Source organism: Centroberyx affinis, unplaced genomic scaffold, assembly GCF_046629955.1.
Source record: "Centroberyx affinis isolate AG114_WGS23_722 - 3 ecotype Tasmania unplaced genomic scaffold, CSIRO-AGI_Caff_v1 ptg000045l_1, whole genome shotgun sequence".
NCBI classification, from domain to species: domain Eukaryota; kingdom Metazoa; phylum Chordata; class Actinopteri; order Beryciformes; family Berycidae; genus Centroberyx; species Centroberyx affinis.
The window spans coordinates 48,312-63,810 of NW_027278758.1; the positions used below are offsets into that span (position 1 = coordinate 48,312).

The window sequence follows — 15,499 nt, forward strand, 5'->3', positions numbered from 1 at the left end:
GATCAAATCCCCACAGATGTCAGGCAATAAGGCCAATCCCACTGCACTCAGTGAACAGGTCACTGCATGGCCTCAGCTCAGGTTTGGCCTGGTGTCGAGGTGGAAACACTGTTTCTTTACTTACAACTGAACTGATTGTTGGACAATAAAACAGATTAACTGTCAGCATAGATAGTACGTTTGACAACTGATCTAATATTGCTTTGTTTATTGGTTGTACAAGGTGTAAATAATATATTTATAGATTTGTACTCATTACCATAGCTAAATATATGCTTAAGTTTAAATTTAAAGTTTAAAAGTTTAAGTTTAAATTAACAGTCTTATGTTTTAAAATACGGCAGCTGTGACAACTTTGTCTCATTTATTTGTTTGACAATAAAAGCATGTATTTCCAAATCTTGTTTCCCTCTTATTTTTTTTTATACAAATTGTTTGTTGGTGCGCACCACAGCTAAATTCAATCCAAATGATCTCCATGGATTCTGATCTCTTAGTTGGACTTACCCTTGTAGGCAGATTCAACAACTGGGGGAATCAGACAGAGATAATCTTAGTGCCACTGAAAGTCACTGGGCCTAGGTGAACCTGGTGTTAAGATACCTTTGGAAAGGCCAGCTCAGTTGTTTTCTCCTGCTGATCAGTATCAGATCTCTGAGGAGGAACTGGGAGCTCTGTTTTCTCACTCTCTGTCTGAGGAAGTATCCATGTTGTTGTAAGGTTGTTTTGTTTCTCTGAAGTTACCATCGAGCTGGCCGGTGTTGTGACAGGAGAGCCGAGGAATGCACTAAGAGGGGAGTGTTTACATCTCCATCTACAAAGAGAAAACAAGGCAGCCACACATTTCCCACATCATTATGCCATATTATAAAGATATAGCATCAGTTGTTGCAGTTTATATGCATTAACAGTTAACAACTTGTTGAGATCATAATTATCTCTGATAAAGTAACATTTCACAGCAAAATAATGCATGGTATCAAAGTATCTAAAAAGTCCCTGATGTTGTACTCTAACATTGGCCACTAGGTGGCGTTGGTCATCAACACAACAAAGTAAGGGTAAATGACACTTTACAAATGGTATGGTCAATATTTTAGCCTTTAGTAGAATTTTGTGGGGTTTTATTCTTCTTTTCTTTCCTTCAGCTTAGAGTTTGCATAATTTAACAATTACCTATAATTCTCTGTAAAAAACAATCTACTGCTGAAGAAAATGGAGCAAGCAAAAGTATTTTAAATTGTTTATTTAAATAAATATTTACATAACAGCTTCGTATAAATCAAATTTTTTCTTACACATGACACATCTTTCTAAAAGCAACTGCTTTAACAAGAAGGAAGAAGAAAACAATAATGGATGAGTTACAATGATACTGTAGATAGGTGTGGTGAGAGAGACAGACAGAGGTTCATCTCAACCCCGTGTGTTGATCACTGAGCGAATATTCCCGTTTCCAATCAAAGGTTGACATGTGGATGTCATTTACCATCACTCAAATACCATTTAACACCTGAGCTTTAAGACCTTGCCCATCTCTTTCATTATAAAATTTGTTATAGTATGCATAAATCTACTTGATAAATTGATATACATTTTATTCATTGTTACTAAGGAATAGGATGATGATACTCTATACTAACAAAAATAACTCATTAAAAAGTATCATCTGCTAAGCAGCACATGGCTGAGACAAAAAAAAAAAACAATCTGAAAAATGATGATAAAAAAATGAACATCTCAAGCCACACATCATTCATTCAGGCACAAACAAAGCAATAGACAGACTTGTTAAAATTAAAACAGACGTCAATCATACAGTATATAGGCTACAATGTTCTGCCAAATGGTGTACAGTATATGGCTCAGCTTGAAAACCTAAACATTTGAGGCAATGTGATCCAAGAAAATTAGAGCACACAATTAATGCCCAAGCTACAGTTCCAACCCACATCTCCCTCCAATTAAATCATCAGATCTAGATGATTGGTTTGAAATGTTACAACAAAACATGACAGCGAAATTGAGAAAGTATGATTTGGAAAAATGTCATCGTTAACCACTCAATGTAAATTGTGCAGTTGTGACACATTAACCATTATCAGTGTTGCTTGAACACAACGAGGCTCCGGCAGCATCGCTATTGACTGTAAGGAGATGAACATGAAAGGACCCTCAATGTACACATGATGTACACATAATATACTACAGTATGTAAGAGTGAAAAGCATTATTACAACAGAATGATGACAAAATTCTAAAATAACCATTTAATTCAACGCAGTCCATTGATCTTATTCACCACTTTTCTTCTGGGGGGCTCAATATAAAAAAACATACTGAATAGTGAAATGCTCTTTGTATTCTATTGCTGTCAAGTCATGCATGTAAACTCTAATACTTCCAATAAAAGCAGTTTGTTTACTTAAAAAATGTATAAAGAAAATATTCTTTATTTCAAAATACTATGCAGGGAGGGATTAAAGGGTGAATTCATAACATTTTTTCAACAACACCTTGTTGTTTTCATCCTGAGATTAAAAACCAATGTGTAGTAATTTACAGTCGTTTTTGATTAGCTATGCAATTAAAGACACTGTGTCAATGGTAAGATTCAGATACTGATTAGTGAGGGCAGGTCCCATTGGTCAGTGAGCGCCTCAGTTAAATCCTACACGAGTCCAATCCATCATTACCTTTCCTGGAGACTGTCACACTGCCTCAGCCTTGGGTTGGGATGAGCGTGTTCCACTAACAAAGTTATAAACCAAAAACTGAGAAGTGCCGAAATAATGTGTGGCAAAGAGCTTCCCATCAGGAGTGGGGTCGGAGAAAGCGATCTCATCTTTGCTCAGGTATGAACCATATATGAAGTTGTTCCTGTCCGGGAAAACAAAAGAAGCATGAGTTAGTTATGTTCAACTGATTTTTTTGGTAATTTGGGATTGAGAAAAATGGTGCAAAGTGTCAAAAAAACAACAACTAGGTGCTCTTTGGTTTGGAGTATGTAACTGAATGAAACTAAAGTCCAAGGCACTCCTCTTTGAAAAACTTTAAAAAAAAACCTTTATTTTAATGATTCATTTAGGGACTTTTAAAAACCCAACACTCCAGCGCTTTTCGGCATTGGCCTTCACCAGGAAGCTTCAAACAATTCATGTTCAAAAAGTTCAATTCGTGTTTTTGAACATGAATTGTTTGAAGCTCCCTGACGAAGGCCAATGCCGAAACACATTGGAGCGTTGTAAGTGTTTCTAAATGTCCCTAGATGTTTCTAAATGTCTCTAGATGAGCCCATAAAATGAAGGCTTTTTAAAGTGTTTCAAAGAAGAGCACCTTGGACTTTTGTTTCATCAGGTCTCGGCTGTTTGAAGACGGACTGACCTGAGGCACTCGATCATGCGTGAGGCGATGCCCTGGCGTCTCATCATGCTGAAGACCCAGATGCGGCTGATGCCACAGAGGGCAGGTTCTGGGGTGGTGGAGCAGCACCAAGCTCTCTGCCGCTCGAACATCACCTTCTCCCCCTCCGAACCCTCTGGGACGGGATCTTCAATCACCCTGTACCCCTGTGTGCATTTACAAATACACAGATGACTGACGGTCTACATTTAAGTTTTGTTTTTACATCATAAACATACACCTGTGGGGACACACAATTCCCTGGCTGATATGAAACGGCAGTCTCTCACCTCTTGAATGTGCTCTGCTATAAGGCATCCAGCCACTTTCTTGTCATTGGAGATGAACAGGAAGGTTTTGGTCTGAGAGGGACACTTGGTCTCCACCTGCTGGAAGCCGAGGTCGTTGTCCACCATCTCCCTGATCTCCTCCACCTGAGGAACAAGCAGTTACTGCAGCGTGAGCAGAGGAATTATATGCTGGTGGTGGCTTGAGGCTGCTTGGTTAATATTTAATTCATAACAATTTTACGTTTATGAATCAAAACCGTCCATTATTTATGAGGTTATACACCCTGTATATGTAATGTAGAGCAATTTATCTAAATGTACTGTATCGTATTATCGCCTTCAACCTGATTGTTGTATAACTCCATAGGTTCACAAGCAGTTACTACATCGCCTATTTAGAATACAAAACAATAACCTATAACATGACTAATTCAGGGAATACTGCTATGTTTAATACGTTTGACCATTCCTATTTGTCCCAGCAAAAAATAGTAATAACATTGCCTTCTGTTAGGCCGTACAATGTGTACAGCAGGTACATAACGGGGAGCATTAAGTAACGCGGATTGTGCAATAAGCCGAGTTCAGCTGAGGCAGATAGCCAGCACTATCAGGCTTATACAATGTGCACCACTTGTCAAAAGAACAAAATGGGACCGTCAATCAATGCTAATTGTTTTGTGAGAGAAATTAAACACTTCTTTTATGTGTTAATGAGAGCATTTCAGTGCCAGACTGAAGCTCTTAAGGAGGGAAGGAGGGTGATGTCTCCCTCTTACTCACCAACAACTGTCAAGAATGAATCACTTAGGTTAATTAATCTTCTTATGCTTAAATCAGAATAGCTTACAACTAATAAATACAAAATTAATTCATTTATCATTATAGATTAGTTTTAAGAAATAGCCAGCAAATGTGATTCTTAGGAAATGAAAATATAATGAAAAATAAAAATCACCAATAATAACAACTCACTACTGCAACTTAACAATGCACATTACTGCTAACACAGACTTAGCAAGGCCTTCTATGACATCATCAACAAAGGAAGCCCACTTACAATGACGAAGTCCAACAATATCTAGGGTGTCCTGCCCACTTACATCTGCCTTATTTCATTTAAGGGTCAATAAAACATAGTTAAACGAGAGAGGATTTAATTTGTAATGCATAATCCAATCCCCATGTTTCTATCATTTATAGTCCAAACGTTATGAATGATTAGATCTTTGCATATTTAAAATAAATGATGGAATTAATCCACTGCTGCCTGTATTCTCTGTATTTTCATGTTGAAGTGCAGTGCAGAGTATCTTGTAAAATATTATTTTCAGCTTTTAAACCAATATTTCAATCATATATGGACAAACTAATCTTCAGTCTGAAAACCAATGAAAAAAATAAGTCAATATGAGAAAAATTAAGTCATATCACAATGTCAGAGTTGATTCAAAAAGCTGTACTATCCAACTGTACTACCCCTTTTTAAGTAAACTCACACACAAAAAAATGTTTTGTAGCTGGGTCGGCATCGAAAAACAGATTCCCGCACACACAGATCACCTCTGCATATTTTATTGTTGACGTTTCGGTTGTTCGACCTCAAGTTTTGGCTTCTCAAGAAGCCAAAACGTCAACAATAAAATATGCAGAGGTGATCCATGAGTGCAGGAATCTGTTTTTTGTTTTTTTTAGTAATGATTAACAATTTCAGGGGATTTTATTCCTTGCACCACAAGAGAGAACGCCGTGGTGTGTGTGCTATTTCTATCTATCTTGACAACATCATTACCAATCAAAAAAGCGACGACTACAGTGCAGGAGTGAGGAGCAGCAGGAATTCACCTGACAGAGAGAGAGAACACTCCAGATAGATCACTTAACACAACACAACACTCAGCAGTGGCTATGTTTTAGCCAGTTGAAATGTTATGATAGAACCAGAGACTTCTAACAGGGCTCCTGAGGACTTACGCCGTCTTAGCTGCCAACTGTTCCATGAACACAATCTCAGTCTCTCATTGCACCCATTACTTTCACAGGCACTGGTATACATCTTTTCTGGGTGATATCCACAGAACACAAGACAAACCACTGGCGAAATTCATATTATTACGACAGAAACAAGTTAGGCTTTCTTGTAAACATGAACCTTCATTTCCTGTTCATTCACTTTAAAACGCCACGGGAACAAAAACAAGCTTACTATCAGAGGCATTTCAGACAAGCGCAGTTCAACAAGAAAATCCTACAGTCTCTTAGCGACATCAACACATGTAGATGCTTGTCCTTCTGGCAAGCATAAAAAAACATGAGGAAAAAGGATGGCTGAGCTCATGTTAGAGACACTGGCATGACTTGCATCAGACACAGACCACTTCCTCATTTAGCCTTACCAAAATAAATTAAATGGCCAACTGTGTTAAAATACTGGCATTAAAAGATGTTTAGGATACGAGTAGTTTGTTTAAAAAGTTCTAATAATCCGCATATATTAGATTTTTACACTAATTACATTTAAATTGCCTTGGCAAGGACGCCCCTATCGGTGATACTGACAAGACTTTTGTAATCCCCAATAGTCGTCATTCAGGCCAAGGCTAGTTCCTGTAAACATACCTTCTTCAGAGCATATTTGGGATCATCTGGTAGGACAAGAATGATCTTGCCATCAGGATACTCCCCCAGGATCCTCTCCTTTTTCCATCCCTGAAAAAAACAAAGAAATAAATGTTCATTAGCATAATGTGTGAGTGTGGGGGGGCAACGACATTAGGAATTGGCAACGACAAAAAGTGAGAGAAAAATAGAGAGAAAGTGCAAAAAAAATCAAATAAATCAAAATAAATAAATAAAACATTAGGAACATCACCATAATTCTGAATCATGGCCCTATCGCATCGACTAGTTTTGTTTATTGGACAGAGTTTTTGTAACCTGTCTTCCCATGTAATTAGAAAAACACTTGGGAAATGTGCTCTGCAGCTCATATATTGAGGAGGCATTTCACCTAATCAATGGACAGAATTGCAGATTGCGACAGTAGGCAAGGCACATTAACAGTCATGTAATTTATGGAATCTCTCACCACATATTTGACAGCGCTGATGAACTGGTTGTGGAAGAGCAAATGCTGAGATTCATCCTCAGGGTTGGCAGCAGAATAGAGCATCCCACACACACTGCAGGCCACTGCTCCAAAGTGCTTCTGTCCTGCGTCCTGGAAGACAAAGGAAACACAGACAGCAGATTAATCCTCACATGCAGGAACATATTCAACAATATACAGCATTTTATATAACTATCCCCTGTGCTATTAAACTAGGATTAAGCCCTTGTGTAAAAGCTTAGTTTGGGTGTGAGAGTATATGCTATTGGAGTTATCAAGTGCACAAACACCACCTACACAGGGTTCAACAGTAAATTCTGTAGTCCCATCTTTATCTGCACTGAGTTACAATCAACTAAGCTCAGCTAGACTACAATGATACTGCACCTAGCCTTAAGCTTAAATACAGTATAGCCCACAACACTTTGCCCCATAATTTCCACATCTGATATCATTCTGACCAGCAAAAGCAACAAAAGTGAATGCTGACCCCCGACTGATACATTGAAGCATACTTAGTATTCACTGTATATTGTAAGAGACAGATGCACAAAATTGATCAAAGTCTGAGATATTTGCTGGTTTCAATGTCTTTTACTTTATTTGTTTATTGTTTTTTGTTGTCTTATGTGTTCTTAAGACTATTCTAAACCCTGGCCTGGAAACCAGATTTCCCTTGGGACAATAAAGTTGAAGTGGGAGCAGGGTTGACATGACTAGGATTACTCAATTTCAAATCGCAGGAGGAATGATCTTGATAACTCACAATGATAGTTTGGCTGCCATCTTTGTCAGCCTCCTTTAGTTTCTTGACTTCTTTTTGCAGACAAGCATCTGAGAGAGGACTCCCATCACCTTGTGGCTTCACTGCTCCGCTACGATACAAAAACAGATCAGGTTAGCTCAGGTTTCAATTGCTTTTCATTTCTAAAAGGGAAAACATGTCAAACGACTTAAGAGCAACTTCTTACTCTTCAGAAAGCTTTTCTGATGTCTTCTCATCTGTCTTGACTGTTTCTGTCTTATTCTCTGGAGATGGCTTAATATCAGTCACTGTAAGAAAAAGAAAGACTTTATTCACAAGTAGGTTTTGTAAAAATGTAGAGTATGTCAGAGAAGTTGTTACAAACCTGTTAAAAAACACGACATCACTTAACTCAAACTTAACAGTTTATAGCACATTCCCATTGCCAGAACAACTTCATAACAGCTACATGGCACAATCATGAATATTGACTCAAACTTTGTCAGCTTTAATTAGGCTGTCATGTAATAGCCTACTGTGTGTCTGGCTGTTACTTACATGCATCATACCTTTATATAAACTACTTATGTATCTTTTTCTTACCCTCTTTCTCTGGACTCATGCTTGTTATAACAGTGCTTAATCAAATCTACTTTTCTTGGCCGTCGCACTCAGATGCAGTATCCTGAAGTGACTTGAATAGGACAGAAACGTGTAATAAATCACGGGAGCTGCAAATAATTACATACCTGCAGGCTTTTCTTCACATTGCTGTGTGCCATCAGAAACTTTCAGGCACTCTTCAGAAGGAAGGGAGGATGTGGGACACAATGAAACTGGATCAGTGGAGTCCTGGGTAAAGAAAGAGAGAGGGGATGAATAGTCACATTCACGGTTTGATATTCTTCAATTCTGTTTTAAGACGCATATCATGGCATAATTTATCTTTGAGTGAGAGGTTGACAGAGTTACCTCGCATTTCCCGTTTTTCCATGGAGGAGGATTTGGGATTTTCAGAGGCATCAAAGGTACATCTGCCTTAGGAACAGCAGACTTCGTCTCAGCTGTGGTCGAAACAGCAGGCTGAGCTGCTGCTGGAGTACAAGGCTTCAGCTGAGCTGTAGCTGCACGAGCAGGCTTTAATTGGGGCGTAGTAGAACTGCTGGGCTCTGACTGACCTGGAGCTGAAGTAGCAGCCTTTGACTGAGGTGTGGTCACAACAGGAGGCTTTAATTGAGCTTTGGCTGAGACAACAGGCTTTGACGGAGCTGCAGTAGTAGCAGTGGTCTTTGACTGGGTTTTTTTTGCAATGGCAGGCTTTGACGGCGGAGCGGTGGAAACAACAGGCTTTGACTGACCTGTGGCTGAAACAGTGGGCTTTGACTGACCTGAGATTTGTCCAGCAGGTGTTGTCTGAGCTTTGGGTTTGGTCTGGTTGGGGAGTTGTGATGAAACCGTGGGTTTTGACTGAGGTGTGGGTTTAGATTGTGTTGTGGGTTTGGACTGAGGCTTAGGTCCTGTCTGTGCTGTGGGCCTTGACTGAAGCATGGGCTTTGTCTGAACTACTGGTGTTGGGTCATCATCTAGTTCAAAGTCATCAAAGGAATACTTGGGTCTGGGTCTGTATGGCTTATACTCCACTACAGGCTTCGTCGTCTTCTGAGTAGTCAGTCCGTTGGGCATGGGAGGGGGTACAGCTGGGAGGGCCCTCTTGGCTGCTGATCTGGTCACTTTAAGGGTGGGCCCCTGAGTAGGGGTTACTTTAGGAGTTTCAACCTTGGGCGTTTCAGTTTTGGGGGGTTCATCCTTGATGGGCTGAGCCTTGGGGGCCTCAGCCTTGGGGGCCTCAGCTTTGGGGGCCTCAGCCTTGGGAAGCTCTGCCTTGAGTGTTGGTTTGCTGGCTGAAGCAGGACTTGGTGGAGCTGTTTTAGATGGACTGGCTGCAGGTGGAGGAGGTGTGGTCACAGGTGCCGGTGAAAAAGGAGATGATACAGACAGAGACGATTTCAAGTCTATGTCTGAAAACATCATTTGATTTGCTTGCTCAGACTTCAGCTTCTTCACGCGTGTCCAAGACATTTTCTCTCTCTGGAGTTCAACCTGCCTTAATCTTTGATATCGTGTAAGTTTCTTTTTCTCATGGGCTTTCAGTGGCACTGTAATCTGGGTGATGAAGAAGCGTCTCTTTGGAGGCTCTGTAGCAGACTCTGTAGCAGGCTTGGCTTCAGTTGAATCAGCTGTCGTGGGTGTGGCTGCAGGGGCCTCATCAGCAGGGGGCACTGAAGGAGAACACCCTTCTGGTCCAGCGGGAGTCGCAACATTAACAGTGTCTGCATCCTGCTTGTTAACAGGTGGGCTTTCTTTCTTACTGGCTTCACCCTTAATTGCTGCAGCTTGTTTTTCCTCCTCTATTCTCTTCAACAGCATGCTGTCTGTGGCAATGTCCTCTGCGATTTCCTCACATAGGGCTAAGAGGTTCAGCTGCTGTCTGTTTGCTGTTCTCTTGGAGGCTGCAGCCTTTTGCTCAGCTAGAGCTGCAAGGCGGGCTTTGGTTCTGGCCTGTGTATTCATTTCTTGTTTCTTGGGTTTTTCTATAGCCTCTTGTTCCTTTTTATCATCTTCAGTCTTCTCACTAGCTGTGCTGTTTTGCTTTGAGTCAGTCTCACACCTCTGAGTTTCATCTTTACTTTTGTCTTCATTACGCTTTTTTCCTGCCTCTTTAACAGGGACTTTTTCTGGTGTTTCCTGGGAGTTTTCTATTATCGTAATGTCACTATCTTCCGCCTCATTCTCATCCACCATCACAACAATCTCATGGCCAATCTCTATGTCCTCAAGAATCTGCAGTTCTTGTACGTCCAAGTTACCTTCAACATTCTCCGTCACCACATCACATTCTTCCTTCGGGCCTTCAAAAGGTTCATGGACATGAGAGTTTGCCATCTCAATCTCAGTGATATTAGAGTCTTTTATGTCAGATGATGGTTGCTCGCAATGATCAGAATTTTGAAAATCTTCCTCTGAAGGCGGCGGTGATGCAATCTCTGCCCCAGGCTTGGTCACAAAGTTTTCACTTAATTCCTCGCTTGAATTGGTCACTGTATCCTCTTTCACCTCATCAGTATTTTGGCATGGCTGCACTTCTGTCTCAGAGGCGAAGCTCTGTTGGGAACCATTTAAGTTTAAAATCCTTTTACTTTCCTCATGCTCACCTACCAATGTACTGTCTGGATTCATCCGTTCTGAGAGTGAAGTCGACAGTCCTGATTCAGCTGCTGCTTGAGTCACAATATCAATGTGAATTTCGCTCTCTGGGGCACTGATCGGTTCCAAGATCACAAAATCTTCAGATGTACTGTCTGGTATCTCAACTTCTGTGGTGGCTGTAGTTGTCACTGTGACATCTACAACCTCCTGAAGTCCCATGTCCTCCTGCACCTGTTCAGAAAACTCTGTGGCACTGATGGACTCTGGAAATCCATTCCTTTCATTTTTTTCTCCCTCATCTTCTGACTTGCCATCTGGCAGGCTGATATCATCACTAGAGCTAATCACTGCGACTTGTTTCACATCCACAGTCCCGTTACTCTGCTCCAACTGTGCAGAGGCAGAACTCTCTGCCACACTGACAGTCTCTATTTCCATTTCAATGGCTGCTTGGCAGTCTGAGACACAAATGAGCTTCTCGCCATTGTTTTCCTCACTCTCCTGTTGTGGGTTACTAATCAGCAAGTTTTCTTCATTAGTAGAGAAGGTTGGTGAATCTTCTTTTATCTCCTGTGTCTCTTTGCTCTGAATCTCCAGTAAAGGAACACCATCAGGCTTCTCATCTGATGCTGTACAAACCTCTACATCTGTATTACTCTCTGGACTACTAATGGCCTCGTACACTACCTGGCTTTCATGTAGCTCACCTTCTGACTGATTAACTGTCTTGATTTGCTCTGCTGAGGCTTGAATTACAATATCAAAGTCTTCTTGTTGGCCACAAACAAAAACTATTACTTCATTTCTTCCATTTGCTTCTCCTTGACCTTCAATATTACTGACTGTTTTGTTAACCTTATCACTAGAGATGAATGTGTCTTCTTCTTTGACCTCATCAATCACTTGCCTCTCCATTTCCTCTTCTGGAACAGAATTTGCCCTCTCCTCTATTGATCCAGTTATTACATCCATATCCCTTTGGACCTCCGGGGCACTGTTAGCCTCTGTGACAACCAAGTTTTCATTTTCCTTAATTTCAGCATTAGCTATCAAAAGATGTTTCTGATCTTCATTAGATATGTGTTCACTGACTTCCTGGCTCCCTTGGCTTTGTATTTCCTCTATAGGTGTGGGATTAGAAATCTCCTCTGATGTTGTTGTAGTCTGCATATCCATTTCTATTTGATCCTCAGGAACAGTTACACATTCAGCGATCACCTTGTCTTCATTTTTTGCACTTTCAGAATTTGCAATCATTAGATCTTTTTGAACTTCAATAGATATTTCTGTAGTGGGTTCACTGACTCCCTGGCTCCCCTGGCTTTGTATTTCCACTGTAGATTCTGCATTAGAAATCTCCTCTGATGTTGCTGTAGTCTGCATATCCATTTCTATTTGATTCTCAGGAACAGTGACACATTCGACGATCGCCTTGTCTTCGTTTTCTTTACTTTCAGAATTTGCAATCATGAGATCTTTTCGAACGTCAATAGATATGTCTGTAGTTGGTTCACTGACTTCCTGGCTTTGTAATTCCACTGTAGGTGCAGGATTAGAAATCTCCTCTAATGTTGTTGTAGTCTGCACATCCATTACTATTGGATTCTCAGGAACAGCGGCACATTCAACAATCACCTTGTCTTCATTTTCTTTACTTTCAGAATTTGCAATCATTAGATCGTTCTGAACTTCAATAGATACGTCTGTAGTGTGGTCATTACCTTCCTGGTTCTCCTGGTTTTGTATATCCTCTTTAGGTAGTGGGTCACACGTCTCTTCTGATGTTGTTTCAGTCGGCATATCCGTGTCTAGTTGACCCTCTGGGACAGTGACACACTCAGAGATCACCTTTCTTTGATTTCCCTCACTATCAGCCTCACGATCTGGTGTCAGTACTTCAGAGGTACAGCTGGCAGTTGTCTTGTCTATCACCTCTTGAGCGCCTTGGCTCTGCTGTGCCTCACCAGAACACCCTGGGCCAGCGACACACTCAGTGGACACTAGTTCGACTTCCTTTCTTTCACTTTCCTTATCTTCAGACTTGCTAATTATTGTGTTCACTCCATAACACGAGTTGGTAAATGTATCGGACACCTCCTGGTTCACTTGGTCCTGTGTGATTTGTTTAGATTTTGATTCCTCCTCAAAAGCAACTGGAGTTTTGACAGTGAGTTCTTTTTGACTCTCTGGACTGCCTACGGACACTGTTGTCACTCGATTTTCCTCACTCTGATCCTCTGGATTACTACTTACTACCATTATCTGTTCTGGGACAGGGCTTGTTTCATTTGACAATGCTTGATCTTCTATACCTGCATCTCTACGGTCCTCTGAGACGTCGGCTGGCTCAATGACTCCTTGTCTTTCATGCTCTCCTCCCTTACTTTCAGATTTTATATCTGGCTTCAACTCTTCAGGTCCTGTGTCTGGGATCTCTTTTGCTTGAGTTTCAATGTTCAGATCTGTAATACCTTCTGGTTTACAAGCTGATTCTATGACTCCCTTCTTTTCATCTACTTGGTCTTCACCTTCACAGTCTGGATTCACATCCCCCGTAACAGAATCTAATGTTTCCACTGATGATGCTAGTGTTTCATTATCTACATGCTTTTGGCTGTTAGACTCAGTGATGAACTCTGTAACATCCCTTCTTTTATTTTCCTCAGCCTCACCCTCAGATGTGATGACAGGCTTTTCGTTCCCAACGACACAGACTGTTTCCTTTGATGATGCTAGTGTTTCATTATCTATATGTTTTTGGCTTTCAAAATTGTCACATTTCTTACTTTCACTTTCTTCAGCTTCACATTGAAATTTTATACCATCCTTCACGCTCCCTGTTACAGAGTCTAAGGTTTCCTTTGACAACGCTAGCGTTGCAGTATCTACGTATTCTTGGCTCTCTTGTTCAGTGACAGACTCATGACAGACAGAGTCCTTGCTCTCATTTTCATTAGCCTCATCCACAGCTGGAGAGGTTGACCATCGACCATAATTGTGGTCCATCTGTACAGGGTCCGTCGGTGAGGCTGATGATGCTTGGCTAGTCTCCTGTGGGTCAGACAATGACTCTGAAGCTTTGCGCTTGGCTCTCACACGGTTTGAATATTTTCTGATGCACCGGGCCTTGTCTCCATCATCCCTCATTTTAAAGAGGTCAATCTTGCTACTGTCACTACTTAACTCGTCATCTGACTCTGTGGAGGCTGTTCGCGAGAGGCTGGCTGGTCTCTTCAGGGAAGCTTTGGAGTTAGCTTTCTTCGAGGAAGCTGCTCCACAGGAGGCACTTGTGGCTTTCAAGAGCTTGGCTTTTTTGACAGGTGGGTCAGGCATGGTTTTGCTGGAATCTTTTATAGGAGAGCTCTGTTTGGATGAAGGGTGGCTAGACTTAGCTGGTTTATTTTCCTCTGTCACTGAAGAAGACCCTTTTTTCTTGGTTCGCGGGGTTGCTGTCCTTTCTTGTGAATTTCCTGTTTTGTGGGACGTATTCTTGGTAGCTGGTGCAGTTTTGGATGGTAGAGCCTCTCCATCCTCATCCAGCTTCCTCATCTTGGTTTGAGAATCATGAGAAGCTGATCTTCTCTTTGGGGCTGGCATTCTGTCAAAATATTTGACAAAATGAAACACACTACAACATTGGGCATGACAATGTCTGGTCAGCAGTACATATATAACTGAATCTTACAATTAATGTGCAATAACATTGGCTATGCTTTATGGTATTTTTGCCCTGAGATCCAGCAGTGTTGAAGTGTGATGTGAAGTTCCTGTATATCGAGAACATGCTTGCAAATGATTTTACAAAAATGATAAATCTGTGTGCAATCTCTGTTAAGTAAACGCAAGGCTTATATATTAGTGTGGATTATATTGAGTCTTTTTACGACCCTTTTCCCATCGCATTGGCTGGCTTATACTGCCTAGCAAGCAACAAGGTTTGCTAACATTGGAGGTAAACAGGCATAAATCGCAGTCAAACTGGATGGCTAGCTGTTCACACAGTGTGCGATCTTCATTTATTCCTTTATTCATTATCTAACTGATTAGTTAACAGTCTCTAGAAAATGAATGTTATCGCTGGCTAACGTTAGGTCAGCAACAGCTATGAGGCGGACTTGTGTAACGTAGGTAGACAGAAATGGTTAGTTAGCTAGCTAAGTGTGGCTAATATGCTAGCATAGAAGTCAACAGTGATGAGAGCTAACGCTAGCCAACTCGCAACAAATGAGCGAAATGAGATTCGCTGCTCCAAGTCAGTCAAAAGAGCAGCTACAGAGAGCAAAATGTTTGAGGAGTAGTCGTCATGATCATAATATCAGTTAAACAATGAGACAACGACATTCATCAATGAAACTCACTTTGATGTTTTCTTTTTCCAACAACAGCTGTTTTTTTCTTTCCTGTGAATAAAAATTAACTGTACTTCCGGAGGGAAACAGCGGAAGTGGCGTAATTTTGTGGCTCGAGTCAAAACCAAAATAGTTTATTTAGGCCCATTATAAACTTTATTACTGAGATTGTTGTATGCGTTGGTCATGTGTTTTTACTGAAAGATACACGCTATAGATTGGGTGAAAGAAAAAGCAGTGCAAATGTAATTAAATTTTCTTTGCTAGTTAATTTCACAAGGACAAATAAGTCGTCAGGTTAAATCTATTTAGCCCTTCATCACAAAAGCATGTCTCAAAGGACTTTACGAGGAACAAACCTACCTAAACATTACAAATCAACAATCAATTACAAAAC

General features: G+C 40.8%; 1 protein-coding gene across 1 annotated transcript; it reads right to left on the bottom strand.

Moving 5' to 3' along the window:
* Positions 1 to 1,273: 1,273 nt before the first annotated feature.
* Positions 1,274 to 15,151, bottom strand: LOC139642530 (uro-adherence factor A-like). Its single transcript, XM_071517405.1, has 10 exons — positions 15,112 to 15,151; positions 8,519 to 14,351; positions 8,296 to 8,398; positions 7,773 to 7,854; positions 7,568 to 7,676; positions 6,781 to 6,912; positions 6,312 to 6,401; positions 3,693 to 3,836; positions 3,385 to 3,569; positions 1,274 to 2,880 (listed from the first exon to the last, which is right to left on the bottom strand). The coding sequence occupies exons 2-10, from the start codon at positions 14,348 to 14,350 to the stop codon at positions 2,712 to 2,714; spliced, it is 6,846 nt and encodes a 2,281-aa protein (XP_071373506.1). The 5' UTR covers position 14,351; positions 15,112 to 15,151; the 3' UTR covers positions 1,274 to 2,711.
* Positions 15,152 to 15,499: the final 348 nt, after the last annotated feature.